The 25184-nt window shown below is 39.3% G+C and overlaps 1 protein-coding gene across 1 annotated transcript in view; it reads right to left on the reverse strand.

Annotated features, from left to right (window-relative positions):
- Positions 1-25184, reverse strand: part of cep192 (centrosomal protein 192) — a 50913-nt gene that overhangs the window by 24883 nt on the left and 846 nt on the right. The window contains exons 2-31 of the mRNA XM_059339427.1: positions 22741-22984; positions 21650-21760; positions 20601-20758; positions 20302-20363; positions 19679-19823; positions 18634-18749; positions 18378-18467; positions 18043-18195; positions 17767-17917; positions 16677-16885; positions 15942-16061; positions 15023-15178; positions 14370-14661; positions 13970-14104; positions 13390-13454; positions 12932-13153; positions 11057-11198; positions 10861-10943; positions 10490-10780; positions 9288-10161; positions 9034-9151; positions 8255-8411; positions 6684-7374; positions 6048-6224; positions 3669-3817; positions 3087-3317; positions 2789-2914; positions 1627-1767; positions 1269-1332; positions 608-747 (exon numbers count right to left, since the gene is read on the reverse strand). Coding sequence (XP_059195410.1) covers positions 608-747; positions 1269-1332; positions 1627-1767; positions 2789-2914; positions 3087-3317; positions 3669-3817; positions 6048-6224; positions 6684-7374; positions 8255-8411; positions 9034-9151; positions 9288-10161; positions 10490-10780; positions 10861-10943; positions 11057-11198; positions 12932-13153; positions 13390-13454; positions 13970-14104; positions 14370-14661; positions 15023-15178; positions 15942-16061; positions 16677-16885; positions 17767-17917; positions 18043-18195; positions 18378-18467; positions 18634-18749; positions 19679-19823; positions 20302-20363; positions 20601-20758; positions 21650-21760; positions 22741-22913 — 5742 coding nt within the window. The 5' untranslated portion in view covers positions 22914-22984. The remainder of the gene's footprint in view (positions 1-607; positions 748-1268; positions 1333-1626; positions 1768-2788; positions 2915-3086; positions 3318-3668; positions 3818-6047; positions 6225-6683; positions 7375-8254; positions 8412-9033; positions 9152-9287; positions 10162-10489; positions 10781-10860; positions 10944-11056; positions 11199-12931; positions 13154-13389; positions 13455-13969; positions 14105-14369; positions 14662-15022; positions 15179-15941; positions 16062-16676; positions 16886-17766; positions 17918-18042; positions 18196-18377; positions 18468-18633; positions 18750-19678; positions 19824-20301; positions 20364-20600; positions 20759-21649; positions 21761-22740; positions 22985-25184) is intronic.

Raw genomic sequence — 25184 nt, forward strand, 5'->3', positions numbered from 1 at the left:
TGAAAAGTCTGAAAGTCTGAGGAGGGCCGGACCAACACTCTAAATTCATTTTGAGCAGAATTAAGTTAAATCGCTTTATAAAATGCAGTAAATCATCTGGTTCTGAGCTGCTACTGGTAAGAATACATGTTATGATAAGACTATGTTAGTTTGGAGTAAGTAAAATAGATGTAAGAAAATAGCAAAAAAACTCCAATTATTATCTCACTTTTCCATTTAGTTTAAACACAACAACCTTGTTTTTGACAAGCTAACTCAGTGTTTTTTGTGGAACACATTTCTGTGCAGGTGCATATATACGCATGCACATACGTAAATCACCTTCAAAATAAAAGCACTGCGGTTGTATGGGTATCTTTTTTCTGGGTAACCTCACGCAGGTCGGACAGGGACAGCCAATGGGCCGGACGTGGTCCGCGGGCCGCCTAATACCCAGGTCTGATACAGATCAATATTTGTTCACCTACTTATTTTTCTTCTTCTTTAACAGTATCATTGTCACAAGACATACATAAGAATGTCTTTGCAATGTGAATTTTGTGAACCATTCAACCCCTGTTAGAGCTACACTATCAGTTTGAAAATAGTCATATGGCAGTTTGCCTACCTGAAGGTCTTTAGGAGCATGGACCCTTGCAGTTCCAGACCTAGCCCTGATGGGAATACTCCTGATCACATGACCAGGACCAGGAGAGTCAACTTCAATGTCCACCCGAGCATTGTACTCATCAGCCGGACCAAGCTCCCCTGACAAGCACAATGCAAAAAGTTTGCAGAAAAAAAATTAATTAAATGGTCCAAATCCCTCTAAAATATCACATCAAGACGCCAAAACCTTGAGTAAAACCACTAAAAAAGTCCATGCTTTGATATCAAAAACATTTGACATTCTGGAAATTTTTGCGAGAATTGTTTTGTGGGTTATTGACTGATAAAGCAAAAATGGCAATTGTATCTATTTAAAATGACTGAATATTCCCTGAAGCCACTATATGGCCTATCCATGCTATGTGCATTAATAATAATAAACAAATATATTATAATACTGTAATTTTCAAGTACTATATTATAAAGGGACATGGAAATTACTTTCTAAACTGTAAAAAAAAATGATACTAGTTTCCCCCAAGAAATTGCACCCACAGCAAACTTCCTGATTCACAGGAAACACTGGATTATTATAACTGAAGTGGACATATAAAGTATTTAACACACGCCAATGCCTTTAGCATGAATGATGTCAACAGTTAAAATCATGAAGTGTTTACCTGAGGAAACTGTGTAGTTGTGAGGGGCCTTGAAGTGAACCCAGACCATGAAGCCTTGTGGATTCTGGAAAAAAAAAAGTATTTTTAAAAGTAATTATGCAACCAATAAAGCCAGTTTTACCTGCTTTACCCTCTGAACCCCACAACCCACCGCCGGGTTTGAAAGATGTGTTTTCTTTAAAAAAAAAAGAAGGAAGTGATAAATGACTCGGCTGAGACCAACTGTCACCTGACAAATTCTGCAAAAGTTTGAATGAATTGCAAAAAAAAAAAAAATGTACCTCCTGCTGCAGCATTTAACAATAATCTAAGTGACCTAGATGTTGTATAAGGTTGTAATGATTTTAGCAATTCAAACCTCTCCGTAGCTGGCAGGCATCACATGATTCATCACCGAGGGAGAAGACACTGGGGTCATGTGTCCAGTCTGCTGTGCTGCTTCAGATGTAGTGTTAATGGGTTGCTTGGAAAAGGTGAAGCATCGCCATGCTGTAGCATTCTGGAGAAATGAGATGGAACATAAACCACTCAGACATAATTTATGATGCTCACTTTTATGTTTCAAGCAAGGGTTGTTAAAAAGCTATTTCATTTTCTTCCAAGAACACCATGGAAGAGGAGAGGGAACAAAGACCAGATTTATGCTGGATTCAGGACCAATTGCATTCAATGTTTAGTCATTTTTTTTCTTCTACATTTTGTCTCTATTTGGAATCACATTTCAATAACACATTACAGCAGTCATCACCATTATGATAATTGGCATTGTGATCCATATTTTCAGATGTTCATCTAGTTATAAACAAAAATTAACAGAACTTGGGAGTGTCTCATCTACTGCAAGTAGTAAAACAGATTTAAAAAAAATAAAAGTTACAGAATATTAAACAGAAGAAGGGTGTTTCGGGACAATGTACAATATCCACTTGTCCCAGATTTCCTCAAATTTAGCTTTCTGAAGTCTCACAGAGAAACTGACTCTTTCCATTACAAAGAATTTGTAGATGATGTCATACCCCTTGTCTATAGATGGGCTGTCTGGCTTAAGCCATTTCCTTGTTATAACTTTGTTATCAGCTACTCTCCGTATGCCAAAAGGGTATTTTGTGTTTTTATTTGAGGATGTAGAGTGCAGAAGCCCAAAAAGAAATTCATCCCAATTAAAAGCAATGTTTGTCCGATATATTGTCACCAATTCTATGTAGATCTTACGCCAGAGAGCATTTGCATTTGGACAGGCCCAGAACAAGTGATAGTGTTTAGTCAACTTTTAATGTTGCCAGAGATCACTCAGACCATTTTGTTTGTCTGTAATGTCAAAACACATAACACTTTCGGTCTGTCATTAGTCTTAAACCCTGATGCTGAACCGTCAGAAGCTGCATTTAAATGTAGACCTGTGTTTTAGCCTTACAAAGTTGTAACATGTAGAAACCACATAGCTTCCACTGGAGGTCACTGCATCACAATGTGTGTTTGTAAGTGGTCTAAGAATATGTAGAAATGTACTGTTGACTCACTGCACTGATGACCAGACGGATGGGCACTGTAGCATGAGTCCTGTTGAGCAGTTTGAGAGGAAGGGATTTGGCACTGCCTCCTGGAAGGTCTCCAAAATCCAGACAGCCAGATTTGCTTACTTCAACCTAAGAAATCAAAATGAATTTGACATTTTGTCAGACATACTTTGTAACATATTTAATTTCATATATGGATCAGTCAGAAAAGGTGGGAATAAGCAAATTAATTTCTACATCTACTTAGAACAACATTTCTATACATGGCCAAGAGTGTGATCTTTGCAATGGATGCCCCCACCTCCAGTGCAGGATTCTCTGCTATGGCAACCAGCACCACCGTTTTAGCAAAGATGTTGGCCCTGACAGCAACTTCTGTCTCCGCGGATGCAGGCCAAGAGCAAACATTTAAAACACACTGGTAGACACCAGCCTGCGGCGGGATGAACACCACTTTCTGCTCCTCAGTACTCTTCGGTGCAATGATCGTCTTGTTCTTCACTATAAGCCACTGGTACGGCAAGCTATCCATCTGTAGGGATTCCCATCGAAGACAGAAGAAGGATCGATAATTAAATGAGCGTCAACAGTCGGTTAAGTCAGATATTTTACAACACGTGTTTGAGCAGTCAGTGGTTTAGATATTTTTAGACAGTTTTTCCTCTGCTGGGGTTTAAACATTTGCATGCTGCGCCCAAGTTATCACGATCAGGAAAATCTTGCTGTTCATTCTGGTATTGTGGCAGCTAAATGTTGGTGACATTGATAACAGAACGGATGCTCCGACATATGGACATGACCTCGATAAGTTTTGCTGAGCTTAAGAAGTCAATATTGTAATTAGTGTGACAGGCCTAGTCACCACTCTGTGCTTTCAGCTCACCTTTTCTCCATCAATGGTCAGGCTGGTGACAGTTATTGACACTTGCTGCCATCTCTCAGAGGGGTTGAAGAGGCTAAGGGATGTCTGTGAAGCGATGCCAACACAGCAGGCGTGTGGGAACCGCAGTTCTTCTGGCACCATCACTTGGCCTGAGGATGACAGTACAAATGGGATAGCTGATATGGGGAAACGCTGCCCCTCCGTGCAGAAGTGGAAGATAATGTACATATTGTCAGTGAAGACAAGGACATACAAAGACTTGAATACTATAATTTATTGCAGCACTTACAAATTCAGAGTTAAACTGCATGTTGAAATTTTTTGATATGCACAAAATAAAGATTATCTCCCTGTCTTTAATAAAATGTCGCCTGAAAATCCAATCATGCTCTGTGGTATGCATAAAATGCTTAAAAGGCTCAGCTGATCCAAATTTTTTAATCAAGATGCCAAGAGGAAAAGGTCTAAGTGACATTGAAAGAGGATTCATTGTGGGATGACAGCTGACTACTGCTCAACTGGCTAGTGTTCCAATAGAACAATTCTATACAGACATCGAAACGCCAAATAACAGAATATCTATATAGTTTGTAAGAATGGTGTTGTATCCCCGCAGTAGACTTTCAGAGACTTGTACAACTAATGCCAAGGTACAATTAAGCTGTTCTGGCTTCATGTGATGGCCCAAAATTTTAGAGTTTGTGTTGTTTTTTTTAATCAATTTGTCACCCCTTTGTACACTACAGGCCAAAAGTTTGGAAGCAAGATCAAATTTGTACAAAAAAAGATCATAGTTTCATTGGTATACTTTTCAACAAAAAAAAACATCTTTTGAAGAACACCTTCCTGTTCTTTTTAGTCTAGGTAACCCCAACAGAGCTTGGAAGAATGCTTAGGGTCATTATCTTGCTTTAAAACAAATGTTTCGACCCAGACGTAACTGCATGATGCTGGAGGATGGAGTGGTACTGTTCCTTCTTCATGATACCCTTTACTTGAGACAAATCTCCTACTCTATCACCTGCAAAAAATCCCCAAACCATGGCGCTACCACCTCCATGCTTTACTGTCAGTGTTATGCAGATGTTTTAAGACGGTCACCAGTTTATCTGCTGACATAGACTATGATTTGTACCAAATAGTTCAAATTTGCTTTCGTTGGTCCAGAGAACTTGTTTCTAGTCATCTTAGGTCCAATATTTATATGCTTTTGCTCTTTTTTTGTTCTTTGGACGAAGTAGTGTTTTGTTTTTTTTTCAAATACAACCCTTCAGACCAGTCTTTTCACAGTTGTCAGAGATATGGGTTTTGACCTTGTCATGGTGATTTCCTCCCTTATTTGTGGTGCCGTTTCTTCACCAATCTCACTTAGTGATGACAATGATCCTCTGCGTTTTTAAGTAAACCTCTTTCTGCCACACCATTTATCATCATAACTTCAAGTTTCTTCTAGTCTCTTCAGGGTGTAGTGAACTCCTTTGTTGGACACCATTATGCGTTTTGCAATTTGTCTTTCAATGTATCCTACTTTCCTTAATGTACAAATCTATACTCTTGTTTCTTTACTCAACTGCTTCTTTCTAGCCATTTCTGTGGTAGTTTGTCAGAGATATGAACACAGTTGAGATTTATTGGGATTTTAGTATCCAAATTCTCAAAAGCCAAAAGAGCTAATGTGAATAATGCAAATTGTGATTTGTTTTTTACTTTTGCACTGAAGTTGTGACTCTTGCAAATCTTCTCAAACTAAGCCCTTATTTTCTTTTCTTAACATTTATTCAGCAATGGTCTGATAACATCAATGTATACCAAAAGGTAAATTGAGGAAAATGGTTCAATTCAATGAAATTAAAGTCTGATCATGCAGTAAACATATCCAAAAATCCAAAGAATACATACTGGTTTTTAAAAAACCCATTGTGAACAGAAAATTGAAGTTGCTTCCCAATATTTGGCCTGTATCTGCCTTGCTTCCAAACGTTTGGCCTGTAGTGTATACGATTAGTTAAGGTATGAAAAGAATATTAAAGAGGAACACCATCTAAATTAAGATATTTCCATCGCTTAGGAAAGTTCCATCAATATTATAAACATGAGCTACTCTCTCTAAAAGCCGAAAAAAACAGAGACCAAGTTTAAAACTTGATGTCGTCAAGTATAAAGTCTGGAGCTGCTCCATAGACAATGAATAGGAGACTGATTTTTTTTTCTCGGTTTTGAAAAAAATGTGCCCATATACTAAGAGCATTCCCTCAGGTGCTCTCAGGGTGATTACATCCATGCAGCAGTTCCAGACTTTATACTTTATGACATCATACATTTGAGTTTTAGCACTCAAGTCTTTGCATTTGGGAGAAAATTGTTGCTCAGTTGTTGTACCTCTGAGATCATCAAGACCATCTGCACCATATTGACTGTAGGGTTTTCCCATCCTTCTTATGTCCTGCTGGCCCTGATGGGCTGTAGGGAGGTGATGGGTCCCAGACGACCCAGAAATCCCCAGAGGACCTGATGTGGGATGGATGTGTCTCACTGGAAGATCACTGTTGGGTAGGCCTGGATAAAAATGGAAAACAGGGCAGGATAAATTAGAAAGTACATTTATGGTTTAAACCAGAATCATTATTATTCAGAATCATTATCAATGTTTTTCTGCACATTACAGTTTGCAACATATATACAGTCATTGAAAAAAAATATTAGACCACGCCAAGTTCTTGTTCTTTTAATGCCTGTTACAACTAAAGGTACATTTGTTTGTACAAATATAATGATGACATCAAAAATAACTGATGAGTTTAATTTAAGAAAATGGCTAGATGTCAGCACTTAAATTAAACTCTTATGAGCTATTTTTAATGTTATCATTATATTTGTCCAAACAAATGTACCTTTAGTTGTACCAGGCATTAAATGAACAAGAAATTGAAGAAAACAAGGTGGTCTAATATTTTGTTCCATGAATTTATGTGCTACTTGACATTTTTATTTTTGAAAGCAGAGAGAAAAACATGCCTGTAGAGGACACACTGAATAGACCATTTCCTGTTGCTGCCACATGATAAGAACCAGGATGTAATAGCGCTTTAGGTCCCAAATACTGCTGAGCCAACTGGGAGCTGAAGTGAGAGTTTCCAGGGAGGAGGGACTGTAGATCTCCTTCATGGGGACGATTAATCAAGCGAGTACAATGGGGCTTGAAGCTGGGGATGGGCACATAGCAAAGACCATCTGATGAGTAGGAAGGAGGCATGCCAAGGCCACTAGGATACACCGACGACGACACAGAGCTGGAAGCTCCCCACTCCTGGGAGTTCTGAGGAACTGCAGCGCTGCTAGTTTGCTGAATGTTCAGATTACTGCAGTAGCCTGAGTCAACTTTAGTGAGCTGTCTTACATTGGACTCAGAAACGTGCTTGTAGTCCCTGCAACCTGCTGAAAGATCAGCATTTCTGTCCCCAGGGCAATGGTAGTTACATTCACTCTGGCTGCGAGTACAGCTCAGACCTGAAGCACTACGCGAGGGCTCTGGGCTTTTACACTGCTGTGCTGGTAGTGGGTCCAGACTTTTAGAATGCTTTGATTGCACCTGGTCCAGGCTTTTGGGCAGGCCAAGGATATCAAGGTCAGACTGGGCATCTGGTTCAGCAGGTGGAGTTGGACTGATTCTGATGATGGTGGTGCTCAGTGCCATGGTACAGTTATTCTGTGGATGGCAACAAGAAGAACAACCCAAGACAATTATTGTAGATGATCAAATCCCCCCAAAAAGGCTTTCATTTCTTAGATACCACCATTTGAGGTAATACCCCTTTTTCAAAAAAATTCTGATTTTTTGTTGTTGTTGTTGTTTTTAAAATGACGATTGTATAAAAGTATTTTATTGCAAAATGAGTTAATTTGGCGGATGTTTTCTGATCCTCCCAAAACTGAAAATACTGAAAATGCTTCTCCAAAATGGACAGCAGCTGCGCTATGCAGGTGCGTCAATTTCCAGTAGTTCAAGTCAAATAGCCCCAACCAAGTATTGAGTGCATATAGATGGACATACTTTTCAAAAGGCCAATATTTCCATATTAAACATACTTTTTAAATTGGTCTTTTGTAATACTCAAATTTTTTAAGACACTGAATTAAAACTATTCATTAAATGTAAGCCATAATCATTATAATAATAATTAGAAGAAATTAAATGAATTAAGGCATGAAATGTTTCAGTCTGTGTGTAATGGATCTATATAATGTGTTATTTCCACTTTTTGAATTGAATTAGTGACATAAACAAACTTTTCTATGATATTCTAATTTATTGAGATGCACCTGTACTTCTCAATCTACATGTTCTACATTTAATGTCTGTAACGTTAACAAGATTACTGCCAAACTGCAGCGTTTGATATTTACAACCGAGATTAAAAACTATACAAAGACAATGTATTTGTTTAAACTGTTTGGCACATATCCAACATTTCAACAGTACCCCCATGTTGTGACCTGCCTTCACAACACTCGTTTTAAAGAGCATCGATCTGTATGCATTGCTGCTGCAGCAAAGGTTAGGTATGCTGTACTTGATCAAACTGTACCTTTGGCCGCTCAGGCGTAGGTATGACAGTGCTGTCATTCATTGAAATGTATGTGAGCCTGCTGAGACTGGGGCTGGAGCAGGTAGACTGAGGAGAGAGGTCAAGACCTGGACGTTTGTTTGCCAGACCATCACTAGACGACGCAGGTGACGTCATACTGGGAAGACCAGACAAAGTGGGAACAAAGCAATTGAATTATCATTTAAAATGATCCATATCTATCAGTATTAATGTGTATCAGCTAAAAACAGAAATATATTTTTTACTGGACTAAACAACAGACTATACACAGCCATGGAAAAAATTATTAGACCACCCTTTTCTTCAATTTCTTGTTCATTTTAATGTCTGGTACAACTAAAGGTACGTTTGTTTGGACAAATATAATTATAACAACAAAAATAGCTCATAAGAGTTTAATTTAAGAGCTGATATCTAGCCACTTTACATGGTTTTCTTGATAATGATTTTGGTTATTATCAAGAAAACCATGGAAAAACTGCTAGATATCAGCTCTTAAATTAAACTCTTATGAGCTATTTTTGTTGTCATTGTTATATTTGTCCAAACAAATTTACCTTCAGTTGTACCAGACAATAAAATGGACAAGAAATTGAAGAAAACAATAGTCTTATAATTTTTTCATGACTGAATATATTAAACATTAATGTGATAATTCCCTTCTTGTCAAGAATTATTAATTTTTTTTAATTCAGGCTAAATACACATTGAAGCCACAAAAATGGTCATTAATACAATAATAACAATTAATACAATACCCATTAATGCTGGGAAAGGAGGTCTGACTTGGAGAGGAGTGAGTTAGCGGAGAGGTAGACGGTCTGAAGTTACACTGAGTCTCCTCCACACAGGGCTCAGAAAAACCCTTCAGCAGTTCTGAGAAACAAAGTTATTGTTAACATACACATTGATATCATCTCAGTATTCTGGTGCATTCATTTCCCACATGGGAAATATAGTGACTACTGATGCCTACAGTTATCCGAGTGACAAAATTCTGTTCTTTACTCACCAGACACAGGGTCCAGTGGATGCTGCGTGTTCTGGCAAGAGGAGCCAACATGCTTCTCCACAGAGCTACAAGGTAGTGGATTGACCATGACATTTCTGGGTAGTGGTTTCTTCTCTGGACAATTACTTGGCCTGTCCTTCTGCTGCTGGACAACACTCTGCACATTCTGTAGCATGGCAGAGGAAGCTTTTGAACAAGGCAGGCCTGACTGTGCTGTCCTCGGGCCTGGTGGAGTTCTTTGCAAGCAAGTTGAAGAAGCAGGCCCTTTATCATTATTTTGAGATGTTTCTAAGGAAAACCTAATATTGTTGGATGATTTGGAGTTCAGTTCTCCTACTTTGACTCCGTTTTCTGTGAGGGTCCTTTCTGAGGAAGTAGAGGTATCACATGCTGTCATTTTATCTGCCGAAGGCATGACAGTGGAAGACTGGCCTGAGCCCACAGACCTTCTGGCAGAGCTAAAAGATGAACGAGGACGAGGAATAGAGCTTCTTTTTGAGTTTGCCTTATGACCAGGAGAAAATGCATTTGAAGGGGGCACTGCTGATGAGCTTGTGCTTAATGTTGTCTCTCCTCTTTGGTCATTCTCCTCAGTGTTTGTTATTGTGGGCTTCTGCTGAGTCTCTCCATCCACTTTGAGAGCTGAGCTCCACTGTTCCTCATGGTATCCTGCTTGAGGATTCCTTTGAGAGCTGCCAAGGTTTTCAGCCCAGCCAGTCATGTCAAAGGTAGTGTGTGCCACAGAGGCATCAGTGCTGCCTGACACATCAGTCTTTTTCAGGTATTTCTCCATGTCAAAAGCACTCAGCTCTCCAACACAGGTGGTTCTCAGCAGTGTGTCCAGCATGCTGCTCTGATCTGGCTCAGGGAGGATCTATGTAGAGGGCGAAACATTGGATTTTATTTCCCACAATTTGTTTTTAATTGGAAGGAATTCTTGGTATGTTTCATTCATTAATTCTAGTTTGCACCAGCGAGATGTTTTTTGTTTTAAAATGTAAAAATCATCATTGTGTTTTATAATATGGAATGCTTTGATTGGAGGCCCAGTCTAAGGTTAAGCCTTTTCGTTATAGTTTATGTTCTGACCCCAGAAAACATAAATTAAGAGCGTCTGCAGTGTGTAGTAATTAACAAATCAAACATACATGCTATCAAATACAAGAGGAATATAAGAAGAAAAACAAAATCCAAAACATTACATGTTCAAGTGAATGTGGTTCCTCTATGCAGTTGAGAGAAGGTCCAGCAGGGCCTGTGGACTCAGGTCGATTCCTCGCCCTACTCCTCTTGGAAAGCTCCATGATCATGGCAGCCAGCTGCAATGGGTCAGTGCTGATGGATGCATCAGCAATAGCTGAAGCAATTGTGCTGATACTCAGCATCAGATTGCTGCTGTCATTGTTGGGGGACACACAGCTTTGGTGACCCAAGCTTGAATCAGAGCCAGAGCCCTTACCTTGATCAGGTAGTGCAGCACTGGGAGTATGGCCCTAAAGAGGAAACATGATATTAAGTAAGAGAACAACACCACTGCGCAGTCACATTGAAATAGCAACATCTGTCTCCATACCTCCTGTTCACATGGTTCTGAATCATCATCATCTTTCGGCGATATCCTTTCCGCTGGTGCCTCAAGAGTCTTGTCCAAGTCCTCTGCAAGGAGATTATCATGAGGAACAGTCAGAAAATCAGTGTAAATTATTTTAAAGTAAGGTACTAATGTTTGAGTCTAGAAAGTGAATCTTCAGCATCAGCGATGAACACACCTTGATTGAGTGTTTTGTCTGCTTCGCTGAGTTCCGAGGTGTCATTGTGAGGAGAGTCGTCTCTGGCTGAGAACTCTGATGGGTGAATTAGGGCAAATGGTTCCCTTTTCTCTGGAGAGGTAATGATGTAACCAAAGGATGGCTAAAGGAACAAAGACCAACCATTTATTACCTTATATTGTACAGTGAGACAGGACTTGAAAAGATAAAGCAAAGGCATAAGTGAATGTCAAATTTGTCAAAATAAGTCAAATTTGTCAGCCTAATATTATAAAGTTTAAATATTAGTTCAAACTAATTTTTCTTCAGCCCTGGAGTCTCCCGCCAACAGAGAACAACACCGGCAGATAAATAGTTCATGTGAGATAACCTGTCATGATAGCCTCATAGAATGTCACCATGTTAGTTAACATATCAGCGAAAATGTTTGAGGTCATTTCCATATCTTGCAATAAGTGGATAACATATCATGTCAGGCATACATCAAATCAAAATTACTTTATTTATCCCTGAGGGGAAATTCAGTTAGTCTGGTAGAATCTCTTGAAGAATACACAGCCTGATGGCTGTAGGAGAGAAGGATCTTTTGAATGTCTCCGTCCTGCAACAGAGAGAGAGGAGCCGTCCACTGCTGTTTTTTTGGTCCATAGAGGTTTTGTGTAGCGGATGATCTGGGTATTTCAGGATGGACTCCAACATCTTGACAGGTCATCTCTCCACCACCTCCTCCAGTGTGTCCAACCTGGCTCCAACCACAGAACCAGCTCTTTAGACCAGTCTGTCCAACCGCCTTCATCTCTGTGTCTGATGCTGCCTCCCCAGCAGACTGCAGCATAAAACAACACACTACCACCACAGACTGATAAAACATCTGCAGCATCTTACTACAGATGTCAAGAGATCTGAGCTTCCTTAAGAAAAAGAGGCGGCTCTGCCCGTTTTTGTAGAGAGCGTCTGTGTTTAGCAACCAGTCCAACTTATTATCTAGGTATACACCTAGATACTTATAACTTGGCACCACCTCGATGTCCACCCCACAGGTATTCACTGGCTGAAGGGGGGGGGGGCTTGAGCCTGCGGAAATCTATGATAATTAGTCTTTGAGGTGTTCAGTAGGAGATAGTTCTTGTGACTCCAGTCACTGAAGGCTTTTATCAGATCCCTATATTCAGATTCCTGTCCATTCCTGATACATGCCACAAAAGCAGTGTCGTCGGGATGTGGCAGGACTCAGAGTTGTATTTGAAGTCCACAGTGTACAGTGTGAACAGGAATGGAGCCAGAACAGTCCCTTGTGGAGCCCCTTTGCTGCTCATTAATGTCCCAGAAACACAGTTCCCCAACGTGACAGACTGTGGTCTTCCTGTCAGGTAATCTGTGATCCAGGAGATAAAGGAAAGATCCACTCCCATCTCTGTGAGCTTGTTTTTGAGTTTGTTGGGTTGATGGGGAAACATGAGAAATCTCAGTGATGGTAAGTGGCCCAACGACTGCTTTTAGTACCATGAAACCTCAGTGTTATATATTTGATCAGGCCATGTACCTTCGACCACCAGCATATCAATTTGCTGACTCATACATGCTTATTTAATTCAAAACATTGCCAAACTCAGGTCTGTTTCATCTCACCATTAGCTAATGATGATCATTTATGCTTTTATATCATTCCGGGTAGACTTCTACAATTCCCTTTTCGTCTGACTCAGGAAGTTGTTCCTGCACCAGTCCAAAACACTGCTGCAAGGCTGTTTATTTGTACTGATTTATGGCCTTTTTAAAAATATTTTACTCCTGTGAAGGAGGGGCTATACGAAATAAACTTTACCTACTTGTACAGCCTATGTATGAATTAATTCTTGACAACTTTTTACTGACCCGTTTAATCCCATCCACTTCATCAGTGCCCAGACGGCCCAGGGCTTCAGAGCGTTGTCCAAAGAACTCCCCAAAAGTTAGTCGCAAGTAGCTTTGGTCCCCCTGCTTAAACTCTGAGGAAACCTGGGAAGCCCTCATCAGGATGTGGCTGTTGGCGAGGGCCTTCCAAGATGAGTCACTGTGAAAGGAGCTGTTGCTGTTGCATGGTTCAATCTTCTCCTCCTGTGAGAACAGCAATTCGCAAAATAAACCACAAGAGGTCGTACTTTACAAAATATAGTGTAGCTGAGAGTTTTAGGGGTCTCGTAGCATCTTCTCTTACACTATGTGGTTATATTCATTTTATTATGACAAACAATAAAATAAAGGTGAATATTGGTTGTCTTTTAGTGAGACTTAGCCATTCATAACTGAGGGCAGTCAGAAAAGACATGAGGGGAAAAAGGAGGCATGTTTACCTGCATGAATTGGTGTTCCTTCTCAAACTCCTCTTGATCCTTAACTATTTTTTCAATAGCATCACCTGCAAAGGAGGGGAAAAGAATATATATATTTAATTCATTTCATTATTCATTGATGTTCATATCACTACATGCAACAACTTATTTAACCTATTTAACATGATAAAATATATTTTCTCCAATGTGCAATATCTGTAAAATGTAAAGTACTCTCAGGAAAACCAACAATACAATAATATATATTAATAATAATGCCAAATAGCAGAAATGTATGTATATAATGTATATCACATGTATAGAATGTACTGTATGTATATGTCTTATTTTTTGTATCCTTATATCTATGTGCCTGTATCTTGAGCTGCTGTGACAACTAAATTTCCCCAATGCGGGATAAATAAACTCATATATTATCTCTCCTATCTTATCTCAAATGGGCTAAAAACATCCATTTATTATTCTGCACAAACAAAAACACTACAAAAATATTATAGTGTTATATAATATATATATATATATATATATATATATATATATATATATATATATATATAATTAATAGAGCTGTGGTACATACTGGCAGGAACAAAGTCCTCAGCCATTTCTGATGTCTTCACATCAGCTTCTTTTTCAAAGGAAGAGTAATAGGCCAGGTCTGTCACCCACTGCCCTTCTTCATTCTGGTACACCACACCATGAGTGGCCTTGGCACCTAAAGAGACAAGCAATGCTGTTAAGATATTACATTATGCAACAAAATGTTATGAGTTTGTATACCTACAATTTGCATCCCTAATCCCTAACATAAGGACATAAGGACTTGGTATTGTCAGATGCTGAATATTAAATGACTCGGATCGGTGGAAAAAAAAAAAGAAGTAGAATGGGATCACAAGTTATAACCAATGGGGATCCGATATAAAACACAAATACAAACTCAGTAAATTTTAATCTTCATATCACAGATATAAACCAACCTTGTTGAAACTCCAGCTCCAGGTTGTCTGGGCAATTGTTCCACGCATCATCTGAATCTTCTTGTTCCTGGGAGAAGCTCTGGGAGAAATACTTAGGTTCCAGAGAGGTGGAAAGGAGATTATTGTCTTCCTCACTGGCACTGTCTGAGGTCTCTGTGGTAGTCACATCACCACAAGGCCCTCCCCTTAAGCCCAAGGAAGGCCTGGAACCATCAGGCTCATCTACTCCTTCATCATCATCATCATCATCATCATCATCATCATCCTTTTCATCAGATTCTGGTAGCAGCACCTAAAAGTGGGATAATTGACAGAGGTACCGGTACATAACAAGGCAAATTTGTTTGGATTCTGTTGTGTAATATTACACTTTCCATCCACTTCACAGTGGAGCTGCCACACTCTGAAAGCAATTTCGATGGGGTTTGGTTAATACTTCAATCTGTTGGAGATAAAAGCTTTACTATTGCCTTCTCTGTGCACTTTGCCAGTAGACAAGTTTGTGCCAAAGCACAAACGTAACTAAAAAGGCCAAATTGCCATGATAGTTTCCATATTATCAATGTTTGCAGTTAAATAATGTTGACTTTTAGGGGGTAAAGGCTAACATATAGTCATGGGTAGGTCTTTATAAAATATTTCTTGGCTTGTACCTGGGAAAGGTGGAAGCTCCCCTGGGTGCTTTGAAGGTGTGAGAAAGTGAAGTGTGCCGAGTCCTGAGGTCTCCTAGGTCCAGTTCCACTCCTCAGGTAGGCCGAGTCCAACAGTGGGTCAACATTAGGCCCGAACTCTGTGCTTTCCATGGCATCCTGGCATTCAGATAAGAACCACGTTTACAAACAATTTTACAACTATTAGTGCATGCGAGTCTCTGTGTGTCCCACTCTCTGCCACGCTCTCATATATTAGTCTGCCGATCCATGGCGTTGTAGTGTAAACGGAAGGGCAACCACTATGCTCTGAATTCTACAGTGATGGAAAAAAATATTAGACCACTCTTGTTTTCTTCAGTTTCTTGTTCATTTTAATGCCTGGTACAACTAAAGGTACATTTGTGTGGACAAATATAATGATAACGAGTTTAATTTAAGAGCTGATATCTAGCCATTTTCTATGGTTTTCTTGATAATCATTATCAAGAAAACCATGGAAAATGGCTGTTGAACAGATGTACCTAATGAAGCTGCTGGTAAGTGTATATTCATTTGAAAATTGTCCAAAGACAATATATATGTTATATGTTATATATTTGTTCAAACATTAAAAAACATTAAACCGGCTTCATTTCAATCACACCTGTAAAGTTATCACTGCTTCTTGCACAGTTGTGAGACTCGTGTTGACAAATCTAACTGACAGACGTATAAACTCCTGGCTAAGACTGGCTACAACTGCTCCTGTGGTTTTCCTGTAGCAGCAGGTATTTCCAGGACCACATTTTGCCACAATGGTACACACAGAGACTCACAAGGGTTAAAAAACAAAGCTTTAAAATAAAGGCAAGAAAGCCCGATTACAATGTCCACCAGTGGTGTTAAAGTGACTTTAGAGTCTGCATGCATCTGCACTCACCAACGCCTCCTGACGGTCCACGACCATACTCCAGTTGACAGGAGAAAGCCTTTGACTTCCCCCTGATGCCCCAAAGGAGCTGGCCTCTCCTATTCCTACAGGACCCACACGGTCACCCATCTGCAAAACATTGTGTAAATCACTCAGCAGATCTAAAAAACTATTAATGGATAAACGTTTAAAAAACAAACAAAAAAAAACTCAAGAACAGCATACAAATAACACCTGCAATATGAGGAAAAACACAGTATGTGAGATGTTAAAAATGTCATCAATGCGTACTAAATTGTACATTAAATCTCACTTTAAAAAAACTACACAAAGAAACCTTCGTCATTGCAGATAGCGCACGTCTGATAAAAACAGTCTGATAAAGAGTAACTAACCCCCAAACCACTTATTTCAGCTATATAAATGTATGAGTATTTAGCATTCCAGATCTTAACATTTAAGTGCAGTATTTGTATTTTTATATTAAGTATTTGAATTCTATACATTGTGTTAATATAAATAGTGGTATAAAATGTTGTTGCAGCTTTCGTCACCAATCCCCAGTGCTGAGAAATAAAGAAAAATACACCAAACAGTGCAGTAAAAAAATGGTGCAGGTAAAAACAAGTGGTGCATATAATTAAAAGGTAAATGCATTCGTGAATATACACACAAAATAAGTATCTTGAGCCCTGTAGATACACCTGTGTTTGTCAAAGTACCAAACAAGAGCCTCATTCTTACCTCAACATGTCTGGACAGACTGTTCCGTCCCGGCAGATTCAGATCAATGCCCGCATCCTCGCCAACAGCACTACTCCCCACAATCCCAAGACCACGCAGAACATCATAGGTGGTCTGGACGCCAGCCGTTGGGAGAGGGATGGTTGAAACTCCGCCGTCGTTTCCACTTTCCTCACTCCCACTGCTCCCATCACCACCTCCTCCGTCCCCTGGAGTTACACAATGACACAAAACAAAAAAGGTCAAGAAGATTGAGAGGCAGATCATTCTAAAAAATAACATTCCCTCAATAACAGAGGTAGGGGGAAAAAATCGATACGGCATAGTATCGCGATATTTTGCATGGTTACATATTGATTCATGGCTGCCAAGTATTGATATTTAGCACCGGCGGGCCGTCAGTATTTTCGGAGGCTGTAGTGGGCTCACTTTTAAGGAATATACTGGAGATACTGGTATCATCATAAACTAGAAGATCTAAGGAATCTATAGGCCCCATGTGTCAGGATATCGTGTCGGGAAGTTGTCGAAACAACGCTGCAAAGTTAGGCTTTTTTATGTTTCATTCAAAAACATTCAAAGAGGTGAAGCTTAAAGTTTTTGAAAGTTTGAGAAAATGCTGCAGTTGTTGTCTTCCACACATGTTTTATATCTGTTCAGTTCAGTTGGACTGAATACTCTGTCAGTCTGTGGGTTTGACTCTACATGTGGAGAAATAAAAAGACTGAAGTGAGATGAATAGATTGAGATATTTCTCTTATTTTACAAAACAATTTAATTTTATGAACACAAAATGCAGTTAAACAGTTAAATCCCAATATACTGTATTGCAATACTCCCCATATCGCACAAAGCTTAGAATCGCAATAATATTGTATCGGGACTCAAGTATTGGGATAAAATCGTATCATGGCGCCTATACGCTGATTCACATCTCTTGTCAAAACAGCTATTTGTTGAATGCATATCAAGCCTTTATATGTTTTTCCTTTGGAATATCAAGAAATCAGGAAAACCAACCAGACAGCTAAAACAAAAAGAGAAACAAATAAGGCAGTGAAGGACAATCATTTCAAGCTGCACATTGTACCTGTGACTGGAGGGTTGATGACTTGTCCTTCAGCAGATCGTCTGTGTTCAATCCCAGACAGAGATGGACCGCCGCGACCACCTGAAGCCTCATCATCAGAACTGCCGCCCTCTAAGCCCGGCCTGAAGCTAGGACGATTACTCTCTCCAACCTGTATCCACATGTAGATATACACATAAAAACATGAACTGCATAAAACTAAATCTGTTTGACAGTGCATTTTAATACAAATGATGAAGCTAAAAATCTGATTACGAGATTTATTTTATTCCTGACCAGTTGTCTGGAGGTGCTGGGCAGCAGCCGTGTCCTGGAAGCATTGCTGATCTTTCTGGCAGACTCCAGCTCATCCTCAGTGTCCTCATCACTAGCAGGACAAGAGTCCATCCCTGTAGCAGCCAGACGCACATCAGGCATCTGGAAGTCGTCCTGGAGAGAAGGTACACATGATGCAGTAAGACATTAGAAAAAAATTAAAACAAATGGAACATAAATTTTCCATGGAAAAGCCTTTAATGGTTGTTTGACTTCAGGAAGATCATTTTTGTACTCTGGGAGCTGAAAGCAGCATATGGGCACAAACAGAAAGGATTTCAGTGTATTGTCGTCACCTGATTGTAGTCATCGAGGAATTGGTGTCTACACTGTTCTGGTTCTGTAGAACTCGGGTTTGATATGTTGTCCGTAGCGCCTGGCAGTCCCTATGAACAGTGAAATACATTAATGTGGACACTGAAACAAATTTATTTAATTAATGACAGTTGGATGAAAAGTTACTATTAATGAAACGGTTTTCAAATGGCTCATTAATGCTGGTTAAGTGTAAAAGAATAAGCTGGTTGAGTAGGGAGAGAAGAAAAATCTTACTGATGCAGAAATCTCCTGACCCTCCACTCTGCCTCTCTGCATGGCAGGACGCACCAGCTTATTGAAATACAGCTCCAGCTCATCATCAGGCAAGTTGTTTGGATCAAAGTCATCATCTGTGAATCAAACACATGTTCACAACAAGACTTAACCTTTGACAAAATGTCTGCAATCCAGATTTATTTTCTCAGTGTTTCCCCTATTTTTATTCTGCACATTTATTGTTGAAGTGAGATATAAGATTACAGATTTACTTTACAATTTAAGATGTTATTTTCTTCAAAATTCAATATTTCATTATTATAGTACTCGACTGAAAATCTTCATCTCCTTCTGTATAAATCTTTCTGCGGTCAGTTTATTAAATATCGTGGAGTTATTTTATGGAATGCAAACATTTACAAGACTCTTCTGTCTCATTGTTTGTGTACAAAAGGAGACTATGAAATGCTCTGCTGTCAAAAAGCAATTAGTTCAAACTAAAAGTGTTCCTGTTTATTTGTTCAGGATGACTCTTCGCTATTTCATTTTAACCCCACAACTACACAGTCCACTTAGATTGTTTTGTAATAGATTTAAACATATGCATTTGATTTTTATTTGTTTTCATGATTTTGATTATTTTCGTATTGTTTTGAGTTTGTATTGGAATTTTGTTATTCCAATGTTTTTTTGGGTGTGGTTATCATACCACACCCAAAAAACATTCAAATAAGGTTTCTGCTGCACCCACACATGTACTTTTATGTGAAATCATCTATGTGTTTAATATTGTTTATATGTGAAATAAAACTAAACTAAACTATTCAGCAGTAACGCACCACTGCAGAATCATGACCGCCACTGCTAAAATTTTCTCTCATGTATCTCCCAGTGAACGGGTCTTACAGCATAAATACATGGGGCATGGATGCGGTGTCTGCCACAGCATGCACTACGGAAACACCGTGCCATTGTGCCGGCATTGTGTCTCACTGAGCCGCCCATACGGAGTGAACCTGGGGAAACACGGTATCTGAAATGGAAATGTGTAGGATGGAAGAACCTGTGATATCGCTGTTGATGCTGTCCACAGACATGAGCTTCTCATTGGCCAGGAAGCTTGAGTTACTGCCACTGAAATGGTCACTGTCCATTCCCTCACTCTGCACATCATCGTCTTCCTCAGCTGTGACAGGTAAGGGCTGACCCTGTAGAAACCGCCCGGGAAAATGGAACATATTCTCAGGTATGTAATCACAGTTATTTTAAAGATGAAAAAGCATTTAATAACAGGAACCATTGTTTAAAATCCCAAATGACAACGTATATTATAAAATGGGATTTAACTTGTGTTTTGTCATAGGTGTCCTGTTGGAAACCGAGGTAGAAAGAGACCATTTCTATTGACAAAAATAGGTGTAAGATACTTCAATAAATAAATAAATAAATATAATAGAAATATAATGAATCAATAATTAAATTCTAAGCAAAATACAGGGCTTTTGAATTGTATTATTTAAGCCTCAAAATAAGTTATATGGCTTTCCCTTTGTGATATGCACATTCAAGAAGGCACACACTTTTCTGAGCAAGAAATAACTATCGTGACATATAAGACTAAGTTTGGGTTGTACAAATTATTGCAAAAGAGCCTTTATAAAAAGGATACAGCTGCCAAATTGGTACCTTTGCATCTGGACTATCATTATGTCCAAACTGGGCAAACGTCAGAAGGCCTGTTGACAGATCTGTCAGAAGACACAGGAAAAACAAAGTGAACATTCAAAGAAAATGGGTCCTCTTCTCATAATGAGAAGTATATTTTATCTTTATATATCTTTATATATAATCAGCATAAATATAAGTCCATATATCTCCATGCAGTATTAGGTGAAGCTAAACCAAAGGAATAATTACTAATGCCGAGGCTGGGCTGTACTGACAGTGTTATACCTATAAAGCTGAACAGAGGCAAAAGCATTTACCTGTTCCAAGTTCTGTGGGCCGGCCGTGGATTGAGCCAGTCTGTGTGGGGGGAAGCCCCAGCATGGAGCCTTGATTCTGAGATCCACTCTCATCCAAATTAATCTTCAGCAGTATGTCTGAAAGACGGTGGGCTGCAATGAAGTCATCCGCATTATCCCTGTAATGCAACCACTGAATTAATTGATTAGGATCACATACAATGACATGGGAAGAGAAGCAGTGTTTCCCATATACAATTTTAACACTGTATATAAAAATCTCCCCAAACAGAATCAACTTGCAATTCCAGAGTCATGAACGAGCAAGGATTATAAAACAAACACACCCAGACATGGCCACCATTTAATAGTCTTATGATGTCATTAGCTGAACTAAACCTGTTTGTATGTGGCAACACTAACACCAGGGACAGGAATGCCTTGGGGTTTATTTTGGAGACCTGATCCTGGTCCTTTTCAGTGGTGGTAGTCTTACCTTGTCAGACCTATCTCCACAGTGCAGTGTCAGCAATGGATAATGGTCTGGCTGCACACATTATTATTCTGGTATAGGTGAAAATATGCTCTGTCTTGTTTGTGTTCCATTAAACCAATCGCAATCATCTTGGGCAGCAGCGAGAAAAACTTTAGCAAACTGAATAGCAGAGATAGCGTTCCATCTGCGATCCTGTTTTGTTCTATCTGCCGACTTTGTATCGCACAAAATTTTGTCAACTCTGTCTATTTTATAGATACTGTGATTTTCATCGATATCTGTGCTTCTACTCAAAGCAAGTGAGTAGGCTGTATAGGCCCCAATCAGCTCTGGAAACTGGTGGAACACGGAGCTGCTGGGCCTATTGGGAACTATCTGCATCTGGAAACTATAGACTCTACATGGGCTTATGCGTTTAGGTGACAATCTTCTGCATTGTATCAAATGATGCAAAGTCAACAACTAGTGCAAAACCTTTGTACAGTTCTGAAAAAAAATCTGCAACTAAGCAAAATAGTTCTAGGTGCTATAACAAGTGTTTTCTGCTCAGTGTCAAGTATATGCATGTACTCACAAGTCATCTTTGAAGCTGAGGGCAAACTTGGGTTGTTCTCTAACAGATGACTGTGAGCTGGTCTGCTGCAGCTCTTTGGCCTCCAGATATGATGCCTCAACAGGATCTCCTCTGTAAAGCAAAAGCACATAGCACCTCTTAATCAAAACAACTGGTTGTTACTTCACAGATACAGATCTACATGGTTAATACTTTAAAATCAAGACAGCCTTTAGGAGCTGTAGGAGAAGCATTAGGCTTTCCATTATCTCCTACATAAATCCACCCGCATCAATGTAAGACAGTCAAAGCAACACACATATTATGAGGAGCATAAAGGTCTATGTGGAGTGAGCGGGATGATGGGTCAAACACACTCCGAACTTTGACCAAGGAGACCAGAGTTTGTGTACCGTGTGAAATTAAGTCTTCATTTTGATTTTAACTTATCCAGTAAATTAACTTCCATAAATACATTTGTCATGTTCTACGACGCCTAAAGTACATCAAAGTAACTACATCCATTAATAGAGTATAAAACTAGTTGGTATTAACCCCCACCTTGTTATTCCCCCTCAAACCTTCACCAAGAAGTTTTGTCACCTAAACTTGACCATTGTCTGTGAACATGGAAGTTAATTTTAAGAAGCCACCATGTATTTAACAAGCTCAAACTGAGGACACATTTGTTGCCCCCAAAACATCAAAAACTGATGCTATAGGGGTACCTACAGCGTCTGTATCTGAGTCTAACAGGACCTACCAATCAGAGTTTGGACCAAGAATGTCTTGTTTTGTTACATACATGGGACATTTCAGAAACCCAAAGGGCTGCAGCAGCAACTTATTATTATAACAAAAAAGTTTTCCATATGCATTTCTATATTTAGCAGTCATGTGTCAATGTTGAGTTATTATGTATCCCAATCTATTTTTTGTATAGAAACTTCCCATTTCCAGTAGGATTTAAGTGCTACAATTAGAACAAACACAAACCTCTAAAAACAGGAATTGGAATAATTTCGGCTCCCATTCTCATAGCCAGCGTGATGATTCAGAGAATGATGCACAAGTCAACAAGTCACATCTGTCCAAAGCATAAGCATGCTCACCTGTTGTCAGTCCCCAGTTTAATTTTAGCCACTGTAGAAGCAGCCACTGGAAGTCCTGGGCCTGAACCCAATGTTACATTCCCCAGTGTGGCGCGGCCACTGGTGCTGTCCAGAGACTTGCAGAGGAAACTGGGAAAGGCTTCATCTTCCAACTTGTAAAAACTGTCGGCCATGTTTTCGAATGAACCAGAGTAACAGCCAAATGTGGCTTGACTTTAGGTCAGGGGAAGACCATCTGTAATGTCTATGGAGGGGGGGGTGGAGATATAATAGACAGGTTAGTGATACATTGAGAACTCGACACATGTCCAATAAGTTAGCTAATGTCAAAATTTTAAGGGCACTGACATGAATGGGACCATTTAAATTGTAAGAAATTAAACAGCTTGTTGACAACAACTGTAGAACATGAAATCTAATATAGAAACGTTTTTTGCCCATGTGTGCTTGTGCACATTTCTTGGTCTCGGGAATGTTGCTTGCCAATTGACTTCTCACTCAACACTGCACTCCTTTGGGTCCTCAGCATTACATATAGTTGGTATTAAGTTCATTGTGTAGATTGTTGTTGAGATAGGTCACAATCATATATAAATAGACGGACAAATAAGATATTCCTTCCTTTGTAATCAGATGACTCTATTTCAATGCCCTCTATTGGCCGGATAGCACTAAATTAATGTTGGTCACTCATACACCGTATCTACTCATTTACACCAAATGTGGTTCCACTAACACAAAGTGTTCAGGATACATAACACTTTTTATAATATAAGCCCTGCAGACAGCATTTAAGCAAACTTTGAGGGCCCGCTATAGGAAAGCTCTATGGAAAGTCAAAACAGCTTAGAAAATAAAGTTAGCTAAGCTAGCTAACTAAATTAGCCAATTTTGTTGCAGCTAATTAGCTAACAAAAGTAAATTAGCTACATACAAAAACATAAGCAAACTTAAAGTACAACAAGTTATACAAGTTATTTGTGCTTAATGTGACCATACTACATGTTACCGTTACATCTTACATTGTATTCTCAAAAGGCTCTTTTTTTAAAACTTTTTTTTTAATGACAAGCACAATGGAATAATACACTGTGCACTATATTACAGTGATATGCTTATAAGTGTTTGTTTTTTTTATTGAAAAAGGAAGTGTGATTAACACACATCATTTTCCACCATGGTTCCTGGTGATGAAGATGTGTGCTAGCACCGGAGGTGGGCCAGAGCCTGGAGCTGTCTGTGGGTAGAAAAAAGGGTACCGGCTGCAGGCAGTGGGCCAACAGTGCAAAGATATTTTCTAACATGTAGAGCAGCATATGGTACTGCATTATGTTGTCTAAATATTTAGGCCACCCTAGCAAGTACTTCTTCGGGTTTTCTTCCTTTAAAAGGGCATCCATTAATGAATCTTGTTTTCTTTATTGGAAGGGCACTACATCCTGTTTTCATCAGTGTATGCATAGTCATGCACACACATATGTACTTTCCTTTTTATAAACCAAAGACATTTTTATCGAGACATAAGCTTGTGTACAGCGCAGTAAATTAACATTGTAGCAAAGTCTCTACTCCACAGAGAGTAGGTATGAGATGTTCATTCTACATCAACCTGGTCTAGCACTCACATCTTTATAGGGTTGGACAATGTAATGGATATAGCATCGCTTTCAGCAATTGGCTGAGTACATCATGAGTTGTTTTGTCATTTTCTGGATGACTTTGTGTCTTTTATTTAGCTATTTTAATGTTCTGCCTTCAAAGAACAGCAAGCCATGTAGAACCCAAACACAGCACATGGTGCAACCCGTGTGAGCCACTGCCCAGAGGGCAGCACAGCACTAAAACCAAATGTGCAGATCTCAGTGACAGAAACTGAGTGAAAGAACTGGACCTATGTCCAAAGTTATGTTTATTTTCTGAAAGGAACAATAATAATAAAAAGGGCAGTCCGTGGCCTAAAGGTTAGGAATCGGACTTGTAACTGGAGAGTTGCCAGTTCAAATCCCAGGACAGACAGGTCAGAATTGAAGAGACATTGAGCAAGGCACCCAAGCCCCCTGCACAGCTCTGCATGTGCAGAAATGTGCTGCCCACTGCTCCTTGCATAGTGTGTTCACTTGTGTGTGAATAGGGATGGGTTAAATGCAGTGGTTGAAATTCCCCATTGTGGGATTGATAAAGCAATCCATCTATAAATCTAATTTTAATAATATAATTAAGTTTAACCTTTTTTATTTTTTTTTTTTTTAGCACTGAAGCTTATGTCACTGTTAGACCTTGATTTTGAGTGTTGATTTGTAAAGATCAAGAAATCCTAGCATCTAGGTTTTATGCCCTGACAAGTGTCATGTATATTTTCAAATAGGCACCCTCTAACCCTCACCCTCTCTGTTTTACCAAGTACAGCAACACACACATCACATGAAATATAGCCATTGTTCCTT

Source organism: Centropristis striata, chromosome 8, assembly GCF_030273125.1.
Source record: "Centropristis striata isolate RG_2023a ecotype Rhode Island chromosome 8, C.striata_1.0, whole genome shotgun sequence".
Classification (NCBI taxonomy): Eukaryota; Metazoa; Chordata; class Actinopteri; order Perciformes; family Serranidae; genus Centropristis; species Centropristis striata.